At 45.2% G+C, this 24,328-nt stretch overlaps 1 protein-coding gene and 1 long non-coding RNA gene across 2 annotated transcripts in view; both read left to right on the top strand.

The window, feature by feature from the left end:
* LOC119384042 (presequence protease, mitochondrial) overlaps positions 1-24,328 on the top strand; it is an 87,247-nt gene that overhangs the window by 59,517 nt on the left and 3,402 nt on the right. The window contains exons 24-27 of the mRNA XM_049413332.1: positions 5,109-5,180; positions 5,308-5,422; positions 6,123-6,256; positions 10,086-10,181. Coding sequence (XP_049269289.1) covers positions 5,109-5,180; positions 5,308-5,422; positions 6,123-6,256; positions 10,086-10,181 — 417 coding nt within the window. The remainder of the gene's footprint in view (positions 1-5,108; positions 5,181-5,307; positions 5,423-6,122; positions 6,257-10,085; positions 10,182-24,328) is intronic.
* On the top strand, positions 10,206-16,418 carry LOC125756947 (uncharacterized). Its single transcript, XR_007414950.1, has 2 exons — positions 10,206-12,658; positions 12,831-16,418. It is a non-coding gene; the product is annotated as an uncharacterized LOC125756947 (long non-coding RNA).

Genomic DNA, 24,328 nt, shown 5'->3' on the forward strand with positions numbered 1-24,328 from the left:
TCCATCCAACCGCTGCAACTAGATGTTGCGACCGGTATTTAGATGCGTCCCTCATCGGCAACCAGGTTGTTGCTATGATAGGGCAGCGTTGTACCCGGACTCCGTTTGGTAGCGTAGTCGAGTCTCCGGGTTGAGGAAATGCTGCTAGCAAGTTGGGAAAACAATAACAAGTTTACTGGCACTTTTCGTACACTCAATTTACATTGTGACAAGGTCAGAGTTCAGCGACGAACGAATTGGATGAGCCTGTTACCGAGGGCTCAGAGCCCCATTTCTCACTTAGCACCGTCGTTTTAACCCCTCCGGCTGGCTCCTCCTTCTTGGTGACCACCAATCACACACACGACCCCACCCACCATGGCACAGTCCATTTCACTGTCGCTGAGGGGTCGTTGCACTCTTGAAACAGCAAGGGTCAGGTGGTCAACGGCATGCTTGTGGGGGAAAGCATGGCGACAAGTTCCTCGGGCTCGTTCCTCGTACTCTTCTTTTCCCCGAAGGGCAGAACGTGCTTGCTCCTCTGATTCTTCCCCGAAGGCAGAACGTGCTTGCTCCTCCGATTCTTCCCCAAAGGCAGAAAAGGGTCTGCGGCGACTCCTGTCCAAAGATACAGGTCATGTCGTTTCGGCAGCATACCAAGTCAAGCCCAGGTGGCCCATTGTCTCCGGCTTTGCCGTCCCGGGAACGCCGTTTCCAGGAAAGATGCAGGTGTTCTAGCAGTGTGAGAACGCCTCGCCCGCCGATTCTGATGGCCAGCGCGTCGGCACCGACTGCCAGTCATAACAATATTAAACCATGCTTAACTGTGCTAACGTGAACTTAATACAGTGGAACCTCGTTAATGCGTACCTGCCGGGAACGCAGCGTAACTACGCACTAAACGGTAGTACGCATTAACCACCAAGTAAAAATTATGCATCTCCTCGCGTACGCCGTCGCCGCCAGCAAAGAAATAAATACAGTGCCACAGCAAATATTGCCTAAAGTACCCAATGCAAAGCCTTTTCTTTCTCTTTGCCAAAGTGGATAAAAGATTCTGGTACTCTCGCACGACCGTCTGATAGCGCGCGGTGGCGACGCCAAGGAGCATTTCGGAACTATTACAGGGTCCGGTATACGCAGCGACCGACATAGCGACAGAACGGACAGTGTCGGCTTTCCGCGATATATGTGCGTGCGTTTGTACCGCGATCTGCTCCTAAACGAAAACTGACGCAGTTCCAGTGAAACGCGGTACCGCTGCGTGGCACCGATCGTCTCCTGGCTAGTTGCGTGCAGCGCGTCGCCTGCTCGGCTCACGCCGTCACTGCCGGGCCGCTTGCTGTGCCGCACGCGCGGATTTGTCGTGGGAGTGTTCTTCGTACCCACTTCGCTCCAGACCGTGCACAGATGCGGCGAGTAGCTCGTTCGGTTAACGCGGCGATGACGAACTTCCTGCAAGCGATGCGCACTTCGCGACGCTCTAGCAGTCCTGGCAGTGGACGGAAGCACGTTTGGGTGGTCGCCCCATAAAAGCGTGCAGTATGGTTACAACAGCGCTACGCTTGCTGTGCCGTACGCTTGCGTTTAGCGTGATAGCGTCAATGCAAAGAGGTTTCGCGTCACCCGCAACCAGCAACGCTCAACTCCGCAACAGTGAGCTGCTTTCGTTTGTACAAAGCGGCGCGCAATTGAACACTGCCCCGCACAACGACGCGACAGGGATCGGCGGCCCAGCGCGTGCAAGGTTGTTGCCTATTAAAGGCGTGCAGTAGGCTTAAAGTAGTGCTGCGCAATACGCGTGCCCGAGCAGATATCTGAAGATACCTATAGTGATAAGGTTGCCGGCGATAAGTCATGCTGGCGCGTTCGTCGGTGGCCGCCGCCTCACCATCGTTCTTTCCCGATGCTTACCCACAAAGGCATCGCCGCAATCGTGCGGATGTCGGAATCAGTGATCGACCGATCTACGCACTTCTCGAAAAGACGGAAAACCTTTGGCGGCACATTATGGCGTCCGGAAGTTCAGCGGCGCAGCAAAATTTTATGCCACAAAAAGTTATCGCGGTACGCAGGGTACGCACTAACCGGTAGGCGTAGGACGAAGCACTACGGCTTAAGCGGTCAGTGAATCCATTAGGCTCTATGAGACTCGGTCGGGGATTCGTCGCAACTACGTTTTAACCGTTAGTACGCTTAAAGCGGGTACGTATTAACGAGGTTTGACTGTAGCGTTTGCTGTCGGGCTAGTTGGTGCATAGCTGAACTTCAATTGATGGCGCAAGAGTTAAGACAGGAACGTAGAAGACACGTAAGACACGGACAAGCGCACACTCGCAACTAAATTTTATTCTTCCGAAAGCTTAGCTTAAGAACCCTCAAGCATGCGCACAACACCACAAAAGCAAAATCAATCTCTGGTACCCCCGCTTGATCAAAACCTATCCACCAAAAAACTATACTCATTTTGATAAAGGGTTATAGAAGGAACACTGACACACAGATCGCCAGCTTTCTGTATGCACATAGCCTCAGCCAATTCCCTTGCCACTTTGTCTTTGCTTTTCCGCAAAATGCGCACGCTGCCCAGTAGTGGTTTACACGTGCAAACTTTACATTGATGTGGCAAATGAGATCCGGTCCCATTCCTCATAGACAGGGCATGCTCTGCTAGTCGGTCATTAATACATCTGCCTGTCTGGCCGATATACATCCGGCCGCAACTCAAAGGAATCTTATAAATAACACCCGTAGCACATTTGTGCTACGACTAGCAGAGCATGCCCTGTCTATGAGGAATGGGACCGGATCTCATTTGCCACATAACTGTAAAGTTTGCACGTGTAAAACCACTACTGGGCAGCGTGCACATTTTGCGGAAAAGCAAAGACAAAGTGGCAAGGAAATTGGCTGAGGCTATGTACATACAGAAAGCTGGCGATCTGTGTGTCAGTGTTCCTTCTATAACTCTTTATCAAAATGAGTATAGTTTTTTGGTGGATAGGTTTTGATCAAGCGGGGGTACCAGAGATTGATTTTGCTTTTGTGGTGTTGTGCGCATGCTTGAGGGTTCTTAAGCTAAGCTTTCGGAAGAATAAAATTGAGTTGCGAGTGTGCGCTTGTCCGTGTCTTATGTGTCTTCTACGTTCCTGTCTTAACTTTTGCGCCATCAATTGGAGGTCAACGTGAACTTACATGACAAAAAGGGCATTTTGAAAAAAGTGTGTTTGAAATGTGGTAATTTTCTGTTAGTATTTAGTAAATTCAGTCAGTGCTTTATGTGATGAGTAATAAATGGAAATATTTTTAAATGCATAGTTTTATCTCTGTAATAATGCATGGGCAGCTTACTAGTGCCTTATGTGTGAGCAATATGTTTTGCTCTAAACCATGCTTTCCTTTGAAAATGGAAACTGTTTCTGCTCTAAAAGCTGCTCCAAAACACTAAAAGCCACTTCCATCACTATTGGTGCCAAGTTCTAAGTTTATCATCAGTTTTGCTACACATGTATCAGGCAGGAAAGACATTTCTTTTGCAGTTTCCCTCCCTTCCTCCTTCTTGTAAGCACATTATTAACCCCTTAAGGGCTTATGACGACCTAAGCTCGTCATGAGCGGTCGCCACTTTTTTGCTTATGACGAGCTGTGCTCGTCATGGGTCTTCCGCAATGTTCCAAGAGGCTTTTGACGAGCCCAGCTCGTCAAATGGTGCGTTTCTATTTACAACACAGATGGCAGCACGGGTTCCGTCATTGGTACTTTTGTTGAATGAGCGTTTGCGCACTTGTTGGCGGGATGCGCGCCTTGTGTTTCCCTCGCGTCATAGAGGTTTTTGACGAGCCCAACTCGAGAAATAGTGCTTTTCTATTTACACCATAGATGGCAGCATGGGTTCCGTCATTGGCGCTTTTGTTGAATTAGCGTTTGCGCAACGCAACAATTGGTGGAATGCGCGTGTTGTGTTTCCCGCGCGTTTTACGGCCACATGTTGACGGAAATAGCAAAAACATCCGCAAGAAAACCAGGATCTGGTGCAGGTGGTGCGAGAAGGCTCTCTGCGCAGTGCCGTGCTTCGAACGCTATCACACTAAGTGAACTATCAAGGAATAGTGCATTTTGTGCGCGGCAATTCAATTCCAACCTTTACTTTCTAGAACTGCAGAAATTTTTGCAGAATACACCTCAAATGCCCCATGTATTATAGAGTAATACATAATGGAGCGAAGAATGGCCAATAAAACATTATTATCTGCCGAAAAAAGTTTTCGCAAATATTTTTTTTGTTTTGAACACACTACTGAAGCATTTCACATCATAAAAAAATTTGGCAATTTTGGAACATTTTTTTTTTGTTAAATGAGCCCTTAAGGGGTTAAGTGTGATAGCAGCAAAGGAAAAACATATGCAGCTGGGAACCCACCGATTTTTCTGGTGTGTAGAGATGACCCCTGGCCTGGTGCTCAGTAACTTGGGTGTTTTCTCATCTCGAATCGATATTCAACAGAAATTTCAAGGTGTCTGGGGGAGGGGGGGGGGCCTTCACTGACGGCAGGTCAGTTCAGGTGTCTGCACAAATTAGAGACACTTTGTTTTGATTTGCCTGCAGTTTTTTCTCTTGCACTCCAAAAATAAAAAAATTACTCCAAGGAGACTGGCATGTTTAATCCGAGTGAAGTTCAAGTTAAGAGTAGCCCCTTTGTTGCCACGCATTGATGCACGCGGTGATACATAGGGAAAGTGCACTGAATGGGCTTTGACTGCACACTAGTATGGGCAAGGTCTTTGCGCAAACTTTTCAACCATGTTACAGCAAAAAATGTCCGTGTGCACTGGATTGATCTGTCAAATGGTAATGGTGCAAATTGAATACCCGTGGCTAGGGGCAAAGGTGGTGATCTGGTTATGCAAAGAAAGCAAACATGAAAGCATTTTATTGTAGTGAAGTCCTGTTTTATACTGCGCCTTCATGCCTTCGACTTTTACTGTGTGAAGCTTATTGTGTGAGTGCCGCTTTTGCTGGATCTACTGTTCCAATGTTGGCATTGTTTCCTAAATCTTGTTTACACTTAGTTCACCTAAATCATTGTAAACATTTAGTTCACCTAACATGTCCTTCGTTTTCTCCTTAGGGAAAAAGGTGGTGCTTATGGAGTGGGTGCTGTTGTCCGACCTGGTGGATGCCTCAGCTTTTACTCATACAGGTAGACCCGCAAGCTAGTGCTGTTACTTACTTGGTTTTAGTTTGTGCTGTGCATGTTTGTGTCTCTCGTCTTGTCTCTTGTCTATTTGCTGAAGAGAGGGCTCGCTTTCTTTTTTTTTTTTTTCAAGGGACCCTAACATGGAGAAAACGTTGGATGTATTTTGTGACTCAGTAGCGTGGCTCACAAAAGGAGCATTTACAGAAGAGGATCTGGAAGAATCCAAACTGTCCTGCTTTGCAAAGGTGAGCACGCATGGCAGCATTGTGCGACTTAAGTGCCTGTCACACTTGCACTTTTAACTACCACTGAAGCCATCATCTTTTTGAAATCCATGAGTTCCACTGACTCCATTATGTGAACTGGTGGATATTATATCAGAGGTTGCAAGAGTAAACAAGTGAGGTGAGAGGGGGATTTCTTTCTCTTCGTTAAACCTAGCTTTTGGATCACTGGGGTAAGGCATATTTGTCTGGAAGGCCCCTGTACTTTAATATAGTGAATTACAAGGCTAGTTGGTAGGACGGAACTTCTGAAAAGGGGAGAACGATAAGGTTTGAAGTGTGTGAACAGGAAATGCACTGTTCACTCTTTTTTGCACAAGTACATTCCTGTGCACCCGTGAAATATTTTTGTGCAAGTTTATTGTTCACTCAAGAGTTTTATTCATCACATTTCGAAAAGTGCAAGTTTTGAAATAATGGCAACTTGGAATACAAGATGAAGAAGGGACAACAACTGCAGCACTGTTGTTGTCCCTTCTTGTGTTTTATCGAATTTTGTGTTGTTTCCCTTCCTTTAGCAACATATACACATGCTGTGCTGGATGGAAAGATTTACTAGATCAGCAGGTACATTTTTGCCTGGTAATACGATAGGGCTAGAATTTAATTGCGCAAGTTCGCTCTGTTCTGAGCCAAAGTGGTGCCATTTTACCGAGTGCAGGTTGACAAGCCGATCACCCCAGGTGACCGTGGGGCTGCAGCATTCCTGCATGGAGTGACAGACGAGATGAGGCAAGAGCACCGGCAGAGGATATTTGCCTGCAGCAAGGATGAAATCATCTCTGCAGTCAAGAGGTGTGTGAAGACGAGAGGTCTTGACAGCATGCAGCACAATTTTTACTTGCTTGCAGTTTGTAAGCTTATTTAGAAGTGACTGTGTTCTCGACATAGCTTGCGTGTCCAGAGTCGGCTTTCTTGAACTAGTTTTATTTGAGTTTCCCGCTAGTCCTTCTGCTGTAAAGTTGACTGACTTTTCTAGTTTATGCTGTCTGGCTCGTCTTCATTTTCTGTGCTAGCGAGTGTAATGTTGCATGAAGGGCCAACTAAATCTCAACCAATTACATGAACTGTATTCTGTAGCAGTCAATTTTGTTTTCCATTCTTCTCATTGTCACTTGTACCAAGTCGTCAATCTTGACTGTAATGGCATCATGGCCTCTTCGGAGCCTGTGTCATGGCGCTAAAAGAATGTATACTATAATGGAACTGATCATTAGAAAAAATCTCGAGATTACTTTATCACTCTAAATCGGGGTGTTAACAGTTGATTGCAAAATATGACTAATGTTTGCATTGCTCTATTAACTGGTATGCTGCATCAAGAGCAGCAGGCAGTGAAGGGAAGATAACAGCACGATGTTGCAGTTGTATACTTCATATACAGTCAAATGCCGATTTTTCGGACGCCCGATTTTCCGGACATGCTCGAAAATTCGGACGCTTTCGCGGCCCCGTCACCAGCCCCATAGACTTGAATGTATTAGAACGTCCAAAATTTCGGACGCTGAAGCTATTCCGCGTCCGATTTTTCGGACTTTCTGCCCAAATTGCAGGTCCGAAAGGGATTATTTGAAGCCCTCACCTCTGCCGCGTCTATCATCTCGTAGGTTCGAACCAGCGCTTTCGCGAGTCGATCTGTTTGAGACAGTAGCAGAGCCCGAAAGTCAGCTTTGCCGCAACGCCGAAGCGTTATGAGGTGAAGCAGACCAGAAATTCAAAGGGGCCGCTATCGCGGTGCCGTGCGGCGATGTTACGGATAAGCAGCGGAAATGCACGGAGGCGTGATGGCGGCAGCTGGCAAACGCGCCAGTACGACTTAATCGCTGACAACCCTTACGATAAGCATCTTCAGTTAGCTGCTCGGTAGTGTACGTGCCCTAGCGCAGTTGCATGCGTACTGCACGCATTTAATAGGCGCGAACCCAAATGCGCCGCGCCGCCATTCCCGCTGCCTCTTTGTGCGAGACCGCTAAGTGCGCCGCATAGACGCGTTGCCTTCGCGGACGAAACCAGCTCGCCATTGCCGCGCCCGTGTGCGGTCGAGAACTAAGTGCGCATCACGAACCCTTTCACGATAAATGCGTGCGTACGATACAGCAACAGTAAAGTGACGGCGTCAGCTTAGTTGGCGATGTACTGCACACAACTAGAAACGATCGGCTTGACAAGGCAGCCAATGCTGCGTATCGGCGGTGATTTGCTGCCGTGTCAAGCCGATCGTTTCTAGTCATGTGCAGTACATCGCCAACTAAGCTGATGTGCGCACACGCATCGGGGAAAGCCGGACGAGTCGTCCGCTCTTCCGCCACAATCTTTGTGTTCCGCGTCATCGTTTACAAACGCTTCATGCGAGATAGCCGTAATCTATTCCGCGCATTGCTGTTATCAGCGGCGCTCATCACGAGATGCAAAAGTGATGGTTGGCACGTACGTAGTTAAGCGGGGTTCGTGACAGGTACCGAATGTATTTGCGAGATCCTGGGCGTGCACCAAAATGCCTGATAATTGTACTGGGAGGCATTAAAGCTATTTCGGACGTGGCTGTGGCGATTTGACCACTTGAGCAGAATGAAAAAGCATGAATTTGTTTTTTCGGACTGCCCGATTTTTCGGACGATTTCGCGGTCCCTAGGGAGTCCGAAAAATCGGCAGTTGACTGTATTTAGGGTTGTCATCATTAGATCAAGTTCACATTATTCATTTTGTGAGTGAAAAATTGTTGCGCTCGCCTTAAAGGCCAACTCCGGCGATTTTTTGGCCATGTCAAAGTAATGGTGCTTTTATGTTCCTGAGACGCTCCTGTTACGGGCCCGATAGCAGAAATACTCGGCAAATTGGAGAATAATTTTAAATAAGCAAAAAAGCGCAACACCGAAACCGAAACCCAACCGAGTGTACTGTCTACGTATGACGTAGACGTTACGAACGAACCGGAAGTCGTGCAAGGCATGCCGGTCACGCCGGCGCGGAGTATGAAAACTGACAGCCGGGACGACCAGCGAAGCGCCGGCCAAACCAACGCTGTCTGTCGCCTTGTGCACAGCAGACGCTCGCTGTAGCGGCCTAAGCGCCGAAGTTAGCGGTGCCCTCGGCTGCGTCACTTCCGCCGCCTTGCCAACACTGACGTCACAGACGCAATGTTGCCAATAATTGTGGGAAGCCAGGAGGGCGTTTGCAGACAATCTTTAAAATTCATTTGCAAACAATCTGCGCATGTCTCAAGCCTGTAATTTGGCATAAATGACGGAAACGTGCAAAGGAACGTACCCAGCGAATTTCACTGAGATTCATCGACCTCGAAAAATCGCCGGAGTTGGCCTTTAATGCAAGAAACATCGTGTACAAATAAGTGATCACTTGTTAGTTCAGTAGTAGGGCTAAAGAGAGTATGAGTTAATGATAACAAACTTATGTAACGAAGCTGCATTAATAAGGCATACATAGAAGGCTGCAGGTAGTGGTGATTCACTTTGGTCTTCCTTTCTTAGACACATAATAGTAGTAACTCGCACACACAAAAAAAACTTGATTTTCTTGTGAAAGTAGTACTTGCTAAAGTAGACCATCTTTGCTCCAAACTAAGTTAAATATTGGCTGCATCTCTTTGATGTAAGTGTAATTTGAATTCCATATTTTGTTTGCTTAATATATATGTAAAATCTAATCATCTTATATTTACTGCTAACTAGTGCCTACAACTAAATCGTGACATCAACCGTACCTCATACTTGGCAATCTGTTGTTTTTTTCCCACATTGGTGAAGGCTCCAGTGGAAAATTTTCACAGTTTCTTTAGAAAGTTTCAGTAAAACATTTGTTTCTGCAGTTTCTAGTGACTCCATGTAGTTATAGAGTAATTAAATCTCACTTTAATGTAAAGCCATTTATGTTGCAGTAAATTTAAATAAATTAACTGAATCACCTAGATCATGTGCACTAGGTAAATATCTGCTGACATCATGAAAAAGAAAAAAGAACTACCTATACTTTACTAGCACTGACAAAACGCAGCTCATCTAGCTTCCTGTCTGCAAACATGGTACTAGTGGCTTCAGTAAAGCTGTGTGCAGTAATATCCTGCATCGTGAAGTGAAGTAGCTGCACAATGTTATGCAAGGCATGGTGTTTAATTTATAGTATGCTGGCAGGTTTTCTTTTGTTGTTGTTTTTTGTTTTTCCCCCCTTGTCATCACTGCGTAGAACTGGCAAAAACACATTGTATGCATATATGTGTGATGGGAGGGGATGACACTACAATGAGGGGAAGGGCCATTTTGGCTTCCTCCTAAAAGCAAACTTAGTGGTTTTCCAGAGCGGGTTTACAAAGTAGGATAACTTTGTAAACTTTGAAGTTGACTTTTCACGATTAAAATGACTACATTTTTTAGGATCATGCTACAGTTAGGTAAATGAGCTAAGCAGAAGGCAGTTTTTGTTGCTTGCACGCTACTTTGTTCCCCTTAACTTTAATACAAACCTGTTTTACATTCAATAGCGTATTGAATTGGGCTTATTGGTAGATTACTGAACTTGAAGAAAACAGCACTAAAAACAGGGTGATGACGAGAGTAGACAAACGGGGCTGTGTTTTACATTCTTGCATTTGTTTCTTCCCACGTTTTAGGTGTGCCGGCGAAAGTGGCTGCACATCAAGTGTTGCTGTCATCGGCCCCGAAAATAAGTTCACAGAGACTGGGAAACACTGGCTTGTCCACAGAGAGTAGGTGCTGTCTGCAAGGTTGTAAGGCCTTCCACTTCACATGCTTAGAACTGCATGTCGAACTGTCATGATTAATGGCCTACTTGTTGTCCAGGCCCATCTCCATGGTCTGTTTTCTTCACCAGTGCCTTTTGTTACTTGTGATTGAGTAGCACTCAGCTTGTAAGGGCGTTACGTGGCAACTGCAATGTCACGGTACTGCTCCCTCATGCTTATCTCATTCTCAATTTGAGATGGCAGTTTTTTAAAGGCGATAGTAAGGTGAATGAGCTGGTCACTGTAGTCTATAGTCGTCCATCAGCTCCGACCACTTTTAATTAGGGCACGCACCAAAGCCCTAATGAAGGTACATCTTCTAACAAACTACGCAGCAGGTGCCCAACTTTCAACACTAGTTGAAGCTACATTTATGCCACAGGCAATTTAGTTTGTACTGGCTTTAAATAAAAAGTCACCTGTGACAGATGACGCATTATGGCCTCTTCAGGTAGATTTCTGGAAGAGACTGACATTACTTGTACATCGAATTACAATTACCAGTAGCGGAATAAAAATTCACTAATTAACTTTTTAATTACTCACTTTAGGGCACATGTTGTAATGCAAACTTGAAGCCAAGCAGTGGTCAGTGGAGGAGCGGCTGTACCGGTTGTGGAGAATTGCAGTGATAACGGTCTTCTGCGGCATCCGGCTCCAAAATGTAATTTTAGCAAAAAATTTTACTCACCCTTTCTCAAAAATGCTACAGAGGCAAATCGAGCTGTCATAGCTGCGAATACAGTAGGATCTCGTTAAATGGAACCTGAAGGGACCAGGAAAATATGTTTCATTTAACAGGAGGAGTGTTTACTGAGAGAGGAACACGGGTGCGGAATTCAAGTACAAAATCAACCATATTAGAAGCAGTTGTTCCATTTAAGCCGCAGTGCCATTTAAGATATTTCCGTTTACTGAGAGTTTACTGTATAGTACTGTATAGTTAAACGATGATGCAATGAAATCGGTAAAATTGGCAGTTTACTTCATTTATAACAAAGGATTCCAGCCAATCCTCAACGTCTTTCTCATCGGTGCTGCTGAAGATGTCGAATTCTCGCTGACGCTGGGCACCGGCACATGCAACGGGTGATGAGGCCAGTGGGGATGTCGCATTGGCATTGTCAGGCATGACGGACAGCAACTTTCGGCTACTTAATTCCAGTGCTGGGGAAAAGCGGTGTTTGCGCCTGAACAGCAGCAGCAAGAGCTGGACGGGCACAGGCAGCGTTGCAGCAAATACAGGCTAGGCAGCTCCAGTTCGTGCCTCGCACAGGGCTGGCGATGTGGCTGCAGCGCTGAGCATTCCTCTTCACTACACATTATATTAAAATTTTATCTTTTAGGCAAAGCATAGTTGCCGATAGATTCTTCTTTACATGAAGGGGGCCTTAACAGTGTCTGGATAATAAGACAACACGAAAGAAAAAAAATTAAAATTTTAGCTCCATTGAAAACGACTTGTTTGTAGTTTAGCGAAGTAGCTTTGTGTCACAGTTTCGATTTTACAGACTTTCTGCATATTGCTTGCATGCACCTATTTTCTTTACCACAAATGAAAGATGGTAAAACTTTGGTCGATATAGGGCTGACCTTTTACACTCAAACTTCTGGGTGGAAACATTGCTGGTAGGTGGCAAGAACTACCGTCTAACGAAATTGAGTGTATTGTCATGGTTTCACTCTTTGTTGTGTAAAAGTGAACTGTGCCCCTCAACTTTGGTGTGGCTGACACCACACTGTGCGTTTCGATCTCAAAGGCCAGCCGACCAGTAATTATGACTTTGATGTTATGCTCATCAAAGTCGGTGTGATGCCTATACCAGTGGTGGTCCAACTGTGCCATTTGTGCCACTTTCCTACAGTCCAATTACTGCGCCTCGCTGCACCAATCCCAGTATAAGCTGCACCTAAGTTCACTGTTTTGGCTTTTCACACAGCAACTGAGCGCTTTTTGCCCAAAATTTTCTTAGTCTGGCCCGAAATACCTCGAGAGCTTTTTCAAATTCTGGCAAATCGCCTCCTCTCTCTCTCTTTTTGTCATTAATGCATACACGTACAGAGAGTCCAGGTGGGTCTAACCAAAGTGTATCAGTGCCACCGCATCTTCCTCTGGCCTCCCCATCAGCGGTTTGACATGTTGCCCTTTTTAGTCTCGGAGGCCATCACTCTTGATGGGGATCTCATGGTAAGACCTACACAAAGGACCTAAATGTTTTGGAGCTGCTAGGCGCATCGTTAAGTTGCGTAGAAGGGCCTTGTGGCTACCGCTGTATACACAGCACTGCGTGTTGTAAACGGGGTCTTCACACAAATAATATAGCGGATCTGTGGCAGTTTCTCAGCAAGCAAAAGAACATTGCTAACAGTCGTGCTGCGGAATGTTCTTGGATATGCTGATTGTACTGTTATTCCTAACTGCCATCATTGCCCGCAGGCACGTAGGCAAGGGGGGGGCCCGGAGGCCCCCCCCCCCCCCGAAATTCGTCCAGCCTTTTATGTTCCCGGGCAATTTTTGTTTTCTTTTTGCCATGAAAAGACTTTCTTTCGAATAATTAGGCCTTGGGCCTCCCCCGAAAAAAAATTCTGGCTACGTGCCTGGCCCGTAGCTAGCATAATGCAGTGCCGCTTGCATGCGTCGATGCACTCATCATGCCTTTTGATTACGATACCGATGTGGTGCACTTGTAAAACATCATGCATAGAAAATGAGCCATGCGGTTACCAAGACACCATGGGCTGCACAAATGCGTGACCGTGCTTGTGTGCCATTATAAAACTCTGTTTAAACATCATCAGTCGGCAACATGTGGCACACAACTGGTTCCCAGCCTGCAAAACTTTCCAATTCGTTCCCACTCATGTGCATAGGTCGGCAAACTCAATCATGAGCCGACTCACTCAGACTCAGATTAAGCTGTGAGTCTGAGTCTGAGTGAGTCCGGGTGAGTGATATTTCAGTGAGTTTGAGTCCGAGTGAGTCGGATTGAGAAAAATTTCAGTGAGTCTGAGTCCGAGTGAGCCCTGAATGCAAAATATATTTCTTGAGTGAGTCTGAGTGAGCTCCACATTTTTTTGCCAACCTATGGTTCTATCTACACAACTTCAGCCTCTGTCAGTCTTATCAAGATTACCTGCGTCGATTAGAAAATTATAAGCTCCATAAAGCCTGGTACACTTACTTTTGTGGGCAAAGCTGGCAGACAGCCACTACAAGCTAATAAAAACACAAACAACGTTTTGAAGCTGGAAAAATAGCTTTAGTAACTAGCTTTTACAGCACAGCAAAAGCTTGCGATGCACATCTTTCGGTCCACAAACCTGTTGCGAACCTAGCGGCAGTTGCAAGCAACTAGAGTACTTTGGTGATGCGCTTGCAGCGCTCGTTTGGCCACCTCTCCTATTCTACCACCGTGGATGAGTCCTAAGCTCCGATGCCGTGTCAGTATCGCTACTCACCGACTGCAAATGTGCAGATGCGGTATGCGATGGATTTCATTCAATCTAAAATGCAGTGCAAGTTGTCTAAGTCAATAAGCTCTGTAATTTAATGGCGGGTAAAGGGCTTAGGTTTGCATTAGTTTTGAGCACACGTTTATGGTTAAAACCCCCTTCACAGAACCCAGTCGATCTCAGGTATGCTTCCCAGGAATAAAAAAAAATATGTATTGCGTTGAAGCCTGCCAATATGGTCTGTGGGGTTGCGATACATGGTGTAGTTGGTATTCGTCATTTAATTGAACACACTTGCTCCCATGCATGCTGTACACGTTGTGCCAATATTTGCCTGCCTAGTAAATAGTTCATTATTATGAAACACGATGGAGCATAGGCGTGCAAAGTTAGGCAGGCGACAGGATAATGTGCACATAAGTTCTAGTTCACAGCAATTTTTAAATGTATAGGGGCTTTGGGCATCGGGTTTTCTGATTAGGTTTTCTTCGAAATGACATTTTGACGTCTCTCGCACACAGAAACTGTACATTTCTTGTTCGCCTTTGCCACTAATATATCACCACAATACACTTTTTGTATATCGCAGTGAAGTCAACACATATGGCATTACTCTGTGTCAAGAAATACTGTTCTCTGATGGCTGGCTTTCTCTGTTTCCCTACATTGGAACAACGTTTCCTGTTCGCTCAGTGATGACAATCTGCATGAAATAGTCACACTTAATTTTGTACGTACAGCTCTAAGTGTCCCCAAGCACCAATTTTTCTGCTCCAGATCTGCTTGTGAACAGCTGTCTTCCTGCTCCAAATATTGCTCCAAATTTTATATCAGCTGGACCACCACTGCTAATGGATGAGCATTGTAAATGCTTGGAAATATGGTGGGCACGAACAAAGGCGCAGGTACAACTTATCAGCGTTATCGCCGACAATCCTCTTGTGATAAGCATCTTTAATTATCTGCTCAGCAACATGTGTGGCATAATGCATACTGCGGGCTTTTAATAGGCGAAAACGCAGGTGCGCTTCATCACCATTCACTGCCAGTACACACCGCCATTCACTGCAGTTCTGCCATGAAGGTTTGTGAGTGTGGCTTCAATGTTTGTCCATATGCTTATTGGACAGAAAGAGGAGAGCTCGTGTGAAAGCAGAAAGCGTGACATTCACTTTATTGCGATAAAGTGTACACTTGTCACCGAAAGCTCAGGGACCACAGATGCCACAAGATTTCTACGTTCTTTGCATACAGATTGAAATTAAGTGGTACAGCCCATGTGCACCTTTTCAGTCAGTGCAGTACATTTAAACAATTTCACGTTGCACTGCTGTGCTTGAATATATTAACATTTTCTATTGATGCCATGATATCCAAACTTATGCGCACAAGTACTAAACACTTCAGGAAGCTCAGCTTTGCAAAAGTAATTTCATTTTCTATGTTAGTATGCTGAGTACTGTTGAACCTCATTATAGCTATGTCGCATTGGACATAAAAATTCCTTGATTATGGTCAATGTTCATTCTAAATAAATTTTTTGCACATTGATATTAACAAGGATTACTTCATTATATGCTATAATTTGTTATATCTGTGTTCGTTATGTCAAGGCCCAGCTGTATCTTGTAGGATCTATCTCGTATGAGAAAAAAAAGAAAAGAAGTAGCCAATTGATGCCTACAGCAGATATCTAATGTTAAAAGATTTTTATACATGCCTGTGTCTTAAGTTGAAGCTGCTGTGAGTGTCTGACACTGTACACTTCTGAAATGTGCCTCCTATAAATAGATGACCTTGTACATTTGCTATTCAGAAAATGTCATTGCTTATGGCCCAACTCTGGTTATTTTCTGCGGTCAGTGGATCTCGAGGAACTTCACTGGATGCATCCCATGCCCTTCATACTTCCATCAGTTGTGCAAAACGATAGGCTTAGGAGATGTGCAGATTTCATGCAAATGAATTTTATTGATTACCTCGAACCGCCCGCTTGGCGTCCCACAATTATTGGCCACTTTGTGTATTGCATATACGCATACACGCACGAAGCATGCAGGGAAGGAATAGATGGCAGCAAAGGCAGCTGGCAACGATGCTGCATTGTTGGCTACATGTACTTCAACCCTCGCCAACCACACGTGAAGTATGAGCTGATGCTGAACGCATACATCGTGGTAAGGCCTTAGCACAGCCTCCAAGTTCGTGCACCTGCTATACTAACGAACGTTACCTGCAGCGTGGGTAAAGTATAATTGATTTAATAGTTCGGTTTTGAGCACATGGATCAAAAGTAAATGTTTCTTCATTTCGTACAATGCAAGCAAAAAATGCGAAAAGCAGCCAGATGGTGCACATAGAATTGCCATTACTTTGACATGGTAAAAATGTCATCAGAGTTGGGCCTTAAGTGGTAGAGCTAATTTAAATGTGCAGAGTTACAACTTCAGCATGTGTCATTTTGTATCTCTGTGTCAACGAGTGAAGAAAATGGCTGTGGAATGTATTTAATGTGTCAAGTACTGTTAAGGACTGACATGATATCACTATAGTTACATGATTTCTATATGCAAGTGGAGGTTGTATGTAAAAGCATTCATACTCCATTTGGAACAACTAGCAGTTGCACACCTGAGTGTGTTCAAAATGATCTTACTTATTACAACCAAGTACTAGTCAGTTGAATAAAATAGTTTGTAAAATTTTGTTGATGTATAGATATGAATAAAATTAGTTTTATAAAGTTGACTTGTGCCGTATTATTATTAGGGGTGTGCGAATATTCGAACTTCCGAATATTTTTCGAATAGCGATTGCTATTCGGTTCGATTCGCACCGAAATTTTACTATTCGAACTTCCGGAAAATAAATTAACGGTTTATAATAACGGAAAATAAATATAAAGACGATAAATCAGCATGCAGCGTGCTTGGTCTTGCGTTTTGGAGCGCCGACGTGCGAAACTGCTTGCCGCTTCCACCGATGCTTCGAGCGGTCACTGCGCGACGAGCTTCCCGGGGGGGGGGTCCCCTGCCGATGCGTAAAATGCCCATCCATAGTTCAGAGGAGCCAGCGGGCTATGCGATTTGTTGCTTGCGACGAAACAAATTGCGGCTTCTTCGCTTTAGCATGTCCGCTAGCACGATGTTTTTGCCAGCAAAGTTCTGATTTGTCTCATATCGGCGCCGCGAGCGGAGTTAGGCCTAGCCACGACTCCGAGCAGTAAGCTTGGTAAGCTTGGTCGCGATGTGCATGGCCGCGGTACCCGATGTTTCTAAGTAGGGCATGCACGATCGCGAGTACGAGGAGCCGTCCCGCAGTGGTCTTCGTCACGAGTTGCGAAATGCTGATTTTGGTTGGTAACAACTTTATTGTGGTAACAACTTTATTGGAAATGCTGATAAGCAGAACAGTTTATCCGAGACGCACGTCTGCGATGTTCGCGATGAGCGCGGCGCACTATCGTAATCTGATGATTGAGCTTCCGCTTGCAGCTGCCTAACTAAAGCGTAATTATATTCTAAATGATCGTCGAACTGTGAACACAGGGCGAGTGCGAATGCGTCACTAAGTAGCGCGATTTATACAGCCGTGACATCTCGACGTGCAAGCAGCAGACGACGCTATCCGGGAACGACGATCGGACCAATGGCGAGGTGTGCTGGAGCAACATGGCGGACGCAGCCAATCGAAGGCCTCAAAACGAACTTCAAACATTTGCTTTTTGTACGCTTTTTTTTTTAATGGAGGACCTAGCTGAAGCGAGAAATTTGAAGACAGAGAAATGCTCTTTCCGACGAGCCCAAGATGGTGGCGCCCGGTCATGCCGTTGCGGAACTATATAGTTTTTTAAAACACCGTTTTGTTTTTGCGATTTTTGCAGTAATTTTTGCCTCGTCGGCAAGCACAAGAAACCTTTTACCGCACTTCTACGTAGTTTTTAGTGACGATATTTTGGAATCTGAAAATGGACTACAGAAACTGAAAATGTGATTTTCGAAAATTGACTTTTTTTTTCGCGATACGAAAGCCGCATCCCCCCCTTAGGCATAAATCTGTTCTTTGACCATGTTTGTGACTTGTAATTGTTCCTGTGTCATAAGAACATACTTAGGGATTCTCTGCAGCTTTTTTCTGTAATTTTGCTTCAAAGTATTAGAAAAATACTTTAAAAAATTCGAAGTATTAGAAAAATACTTGAAAAATATTAGAAAATTATTCGATTTGATTTGGACTCAATCTTTATTATTCGAAGTCGCATTGCACCCAAAATTTTGCTATTCGCACAGCTCTAATTATTATTGTACTATATGTTCAGGCAGACATGGGTGAACTCTGCTAGTTTGTGTGCAAATACAGAAGTGTAACTTTATTAAGGTGCAAAACTTGCAAGGCATTATTTATAGTGCTTCATTTGCTTCGATTAGGTTGAATGCAATTTCACTGCTTAGAGTACCTAAAGCACTGGTAATGAGAAACAGAGACAAGGTAGATATTTTTGCTGTGCAGTTTGAGAAACACTGTCTGTGCACATGACTGGTTGTTGTGCTTTTACTGTCTGTTTTTTTTTTTTTGTTCATGCTTACATAGAATAAAGTTCAAGTTGAAATTCATTATGGCTACACTATAGTACAGTCAAACCTGACTATATTGAACTCGGATAAATCGAATTATCCATTATGTCGAACTATTTTCGAACACGACAATGCTTTAACGTCAATGCATAGGAAAATTTATGGCTCCATCGAACAAAAATAGTCGTAACACTTGATATATCGAACATCGGGCACTGCAAAACACCCCAAGAAGTTGGCTTTTCGCAGAACGGGACTTTCCCGTGTGCATTTGGGAGAGTGGTGCAATTAGAAGGGTGACGTGCAGAGCGAATAGAAACTACTGCTTGCCAGTGTTCTTTCTCCCATGATTCCTCGTCGTCGCGCCCGTCGTGCGGGGTCGCCGTTCGCTTCTTTGCTCCCTTTGTTAACGCGATGGCTACTGTAAAACAGAAGTATATGGCTGTTCTCTGCAAGGCTGGCGATAATCAACTGAGTCGGATGTAGAGAAAAGAAGCCTGACGTCACAGCTGCATACAGCATCCCAAGAAGCACGCTGAGTGTGATATCGAAAAACAAGGCGAACAATAGCGCCAAGGCAGACTAGAGGCTTCCAGCGCTCGACAAGTATGCACAGCTATGGATGAAGGTGTTGAGGCACTGTTTACATCGAACCGTATGTTCTCGCATATTGTTACGTAAAATGACACGAGGCGTGACTATTTACAAGTGTATTTGCACTGATGTGCACAACATCGGTCAAGATGGAGGACAGCACCCACAGCCGACCGACAGGCCAGTCCTCTTTGTCGTCTTCTGTATGCAGAATGTCTGGCTCTTGATGGGTTAGCTACGTAGCATAACCCCCAGCGGTAAAAGCAGCGTCTCGGTGCACTTTAAACATGTTCTTCAGAAGGAGGGCGGTATTGTTTGAGCCGACTGACGTGCACTACGTCACTGGGCGTGTTTGCAGGCGGGTTAGTCTCCGAGACGGGAACGATCTCGTAGGTGACGTCCGTTACCTGGCGGACGATACGGTATGGGCCCATGTAGCGGGATAACAACTTCTCGGACAGGCCAACACGACGAACTGGGCACCACAGGAGAACGAGGGAACCAGGCGAGAAATGAACGTCGGCATGCCTGCTGTCGTAGAGGGTCTTCTGGGTTGCTTGTGAAGCCGACAGCCTAGAGCGGGCGATCTGACGCGCGTAGTCTGCACGAGCGATAGCATCCCGTGCGTATTCGCTCGGCGGAGATGTAGTAGCCGGAAGTAGGGTGTCCAGTGGTAACGTCGGATCACGGCCATAGAGCATATAAAAAGGTGAGTAACCGGCGGTATCATGACGGGATGAAATGTAAGCGAAGGTCACGTGAGGTAGCGCCAGGTCCCAGTCATGGTGGTCAGATGAGACATACATGGAGAGCATGTCCGTGAGAGTGCGATTTAGGCGCTCGGTGAGGCCATTTGTTTGGGGATGGTAGGAAGTAGTCAACTTGTGCTGCGTTGAGGATGAGCGTAAAAGATCGTCAATTACTCGTGACAAAAATGCGCGGCCACGATCGGAGAGCAGTTGACGAGGAGCGCCATGGTGTAGAATGACGTCGTGGAGCAAAAAGTCGGCAACGTCAGTAGCAGTGCTGGTGGGGAGTGCTCGAGTGATGGCGTACCTGGTCGCATGGTCTATAGCAACGGCGACCCACTTGTTGCCAGAGTTGGACTCGGGAAAAGGGCCGAGAAGGTCTACACCAACACGGAAGAAAGGTTCGGTAGGGATGGAGATCGGGTGGAGGAGTCCAGCAGGGGGTGCGGCAGGTCGCTTCCGACGTTGGCATTTATCACAGGAGGCCACGTAACGTCGAACGGACCGGGCGAGACCGCGCCAAAAGAAGCGGCGCCGGACACGGTCGTACGTGCGAGATATGCCCAGGTGGCCGGCAGTGGGCTCGTCGTGAAGCTCATGCAGGACCGTTGAACGTAGATGTTTAGGCACGACGAGAAGTAACTCAGGGCCATCGGGCAGAACGCTACGACGGTACAGCGTGCCATTCAAGAGGACGAACATGCGGAGTGAGGCGTCGTTAGGGGCAGATTCGCGACGGCCAATGAGTGATCGCAAGGAAGCATCGCGACGTTGTTCGTCACCAATCTGAAGAAACCGAGACATGGACATGACGCTGGCGCTAGGCTCGATGACCGATCCGTCTGGCTGTTCAACAGGGTAACGGGACAAGCAATCGGCGTCCAGATGGAGGCGTCCAGACTTGTAGGCAACTGAGTAAGAGTACTCCTGAAGACGCAGCGCCCACCGACCAAGTCGTCCAGTAAGGTCCTTCAGCGAAGAAAGCCAACAGAGTGCGTGATGATCTGTCACGACACGGAATGGGCGGCCATACAAGTAAGGGCGGAATTTTGAAACCGCCCAGACAAGGGCAAGGCATTCTCGTTCTGTTATGGAGTAGTTGCGTTCAGACTTCGAGAGGAGCCGACTTGCATACGCAATAACACGATCAGTGCCCCGCTGCGTTTGGGCCAATACTGCGCCGATGCCGTGACCACTAGTGTCTGTGCGCACTTCTGTAGGAGCATCGGGGTCAAAATGTGCAAGAATAGGTGGTGTCGTTAGAGCGGTGATTAGCTGAGAAAAGGCGTCAGCTTGGAGAGGACCCCAACAAAATGGGACGTCTTGTTTGAGAAGGTCAGTGAGTGGGCGTGCGAGTGCCGCGAAGTTTTTCACGAAACGGCGAAAGTACGAGCACAGACCCACGAAACTGCGAACATCATGGACAGAGTTATGCTACGTAGCTATATAAACCGCCCCTGCGCATAACCAGTACCCCCAACTACAAACCGTGGAAACTTAAAACTAAAAAAAAGCATATTGCCGGGAAGCTGCCTTCCTTGCATTATCGTGAAGCAGTGCCATGAAGCCATCTGGTGCACCTAAATTCGCACTGAAGATACGGCAAATTCTTTGAAAGCTTGACATTGAATTGTATGGTATATCGAACTAATTCTTGTCTTTTTTTTGCGAGTTCGATATATGTGGGCTCGACTGTTATTCATGATTGCAATATGAAGAAGTAAGTTAGTAGATGGTTGTAATTAATTTACCATGAAGCCAAAACAAGCTTTGAAATAATTGCATTTTTAACGCAAGTGCAATTTACTAGTTGGTGAACCAGGTGTTGTGGGGCTTAAAGGTGGTTAAAATAATTTGTACCTCATTTCCGACTGCCGCATACACAGGAAAGGTTTGCAGGGTTGCAGCTTACTCACTGAATTTTGTTATTTTGCCGTTTAACATATTCCGACTGTTGTAGCCCACATTCTATACACCTGCATTTTTTCGTCTCTGTGAATGTTGCACTTCTTGCCTTTATTTAAACAAACAAACAAAAAGGATTTGTCATATCTTCCCAGGTCTTCAATTTAGAGCTGGAACTTGTTTGCTTGAGAAGTGGCAGTGGTATCTCAAGCCATTTCTCACTTAGGGAGCTGACTATACTTCGCTGTTGAAACAACGTTAGTGCAAGAAGTTCCAATACAATATTCTGTTGTTTCTGTGCATTTATGCCAAATTTAAATGCAAGTGGATGGTTATTCTTTGTTTCAGATTAGTTCAGCTTGAGTCAGATGCATCACTAAACCAAAGAAAGGAAATTTCTTTCATAAAGGGCACATTGGCTAAAGATCTCCAACCTGCTACCTTGAAGTGTCTGAGGGAAAGGGAGGTCATGATGAGGGCAGAAAGTATGACATAAATATGCAAAAAATTCTTATCTAGGCATGTTTTTCAAGGCTTTCAGTGAATACTTAGACTGTTTTTTTTTTATTCAACATTCTGTGAAGTAAGTGTGTAGTCTTATTTGGCATTATTGTCTGCTAGTTCTCATAAAAAACATTATGTGACATAAGCATGCGAAAGTGACCTTGCTACACACTGTGTGACATGAACTTCGACAGACTTGAGATTTTTTAGTGAACGCAGTTGGCTGGTTTCGTGGAGAGTTTTAAGTGAGTGTCCTTGTGCTTCCCAAAATTTAATGTCAAATAGACCTAACACCTATCTACTCCTTGTCGTTGCCATAAGGTGCAACATTTATTTCTTCACACATTTGATTTATAGGACATCCTGTTTGGTTGCCTTTGTTTAACCAAGTGTGCATGTCTCTGCAAGCTATAACATATTCATGAGGATAGGCATTTACTTGCGATTCACAAGTTCCATACATCCCACTTTTCTAATAACTATCTGAATGCCTTCTACCATAATTTAATAAACCATTTACAAGCTTTCTGTTATATTTGTACAGAAACATAGCACGTGTGCACGCACGCACGTACACACACACACACACAAGCACACACACAAAACAGCCTTTCTGGCTAATCATCATGATTGCAAACAATCTGGATATAGCGCTGCCAGGTTTACTCTGCTGTTTCACTAAAAAGCTGAGATTGTAAGTAAAGCAGATGTATAGATGGTTACAAGTTATAAGCTGACAGCATCCTAACAGGGTAGCAAAGAAAAACTTTTGCCGAGACTAATGGAGAGCAATGTGTTAGACTTCCTGCCAAGCATAATTGTATCTCTCTTAAAATATTCTAGTATTTCCTGACATTCTGTTTACTGATGTGGCACGGCACTTATTTCAAATAAGAGTCCTACTTGTATTCTGTTCAGTGTTTGAAATTTTTTGTTGCGGCTAGTGCAACGAACATGCCAAAGAAAGTAGCACATGGAGATGCCATGGCTGAAGGGGATAAATACATATGTTAGTGATGTAAGAACACCTGCTAATGCTGTTGTAGTTGATGCAACAAGTGAAAGAAGGGGAAGCGATTGAGGGGCCTCTACGTGATGCCATCAGACAAAAAATGGCAAAGCTTCCAAGCGCTAGGCTTGGAACAGCTAAGCTGGACGATTCTCAAGTCTAATCTGGTTGCTTCTAGGTTGTTGCTAGGCTTTAGCTAGTTGATGCTAGGTTGTTTCGAGGTTGCTACTCAGCGCAGAGAGGTTTGAGTTAAACCACAGATAGTCGCAGACACGACACGGATGTCCAAACTCCAGAGACAGAAACTCGTGCTGAAACCGAGCGTTCGCACCTCCTGTAGATTTACGGGCACGTCGTCATTCGCGTAGGGCTTCCATCGCTTCGGGGTCTTCTCGCAGCTGCCATTGCCTTTCCCGTTACCTAGTATTCTCTATTACGTACCGCTGAGCACTCAGTACAGATGCTTCAGCAAAGCTGAAACCTGCGGCCACAGCGTTTATCACTGGGTTAATGCCGGCAGTTTATTAAAGCTTTTCTCAATTACTGGTTATGTCTGTCTAGAAATCTTAATCGGTGTTTGCCGCCTGTCGCCTTCTTCATTTTTAGTGGACCAGCGGTGAGTAGTGGGATTTGCCCAATTTCTGTGACACATACCTGTTCATGATTATGATAGCTTTTTGTGCACACTGGACACACCAAATTTTTTACGGCTGACTTAAACAGCTTCGCTGTTAAAAAGAATGTTCCCCATTTGCCTCCACGGCCATTAGTGGCAGTGGCTAACATTCCTAAAATTACATATACATAAATAACCAAGAAACTGTACGAGAGAATGGCCACCACTGTAGCACAATTGGTAGTGCACCATGCGTGTAATGCAGAAGTTGTGTGTCTGGTATCCTACTGGTGGCAAGTTGCTTCTTCGTCCACTTTTGTTTTCCTTTGTCCCATAATTACTAACTTGGATTAGAAACTGCTAATAATTCCCTTTATGCTTTCATTGGCTTCATATGTATTTTTGGTTGACATTTACATTTTTCATTTATAGCATTGCATTTGGCCAATGTAGACTACTGGGCTAGTTCCTCTTTCCTGCATGTGGGATGAGGAGTACCGTGGTAGAGGGCAAAAGTTGTTTGTGCCATTTATTTCATCCTTGTTTCATAATGCCAGTTACATAATGTTCATATTTGAATTTGTGTGCCCAATGATTTTATGACTGAACAAGAGCAACAAAAAGTAGTAAATAATGACTATACCAATAATGACCGCTCACTATGATTTTAATGAATAGGCCACAAAAGTGACTAGTTTATGTACTGC

The sequence above is a fragment of the Rhipicephalus sanguineus genome, chromosome 1 (assembly GCF_013339695.2).
Source record: "Rhipicephalus sanguineus isolate Rsan-2018 chromosome 1, BIME_Rsan_1.4, whole genome shotgun sequence".
NCBI classification, from domain to species: domain Eukaryota; kingdom Metazoa; phylum Arthropoda; class Arachnida; order Ixodida; family Ixodidae; genus Rhipicephalus; species Rhipicephalus sanguineus.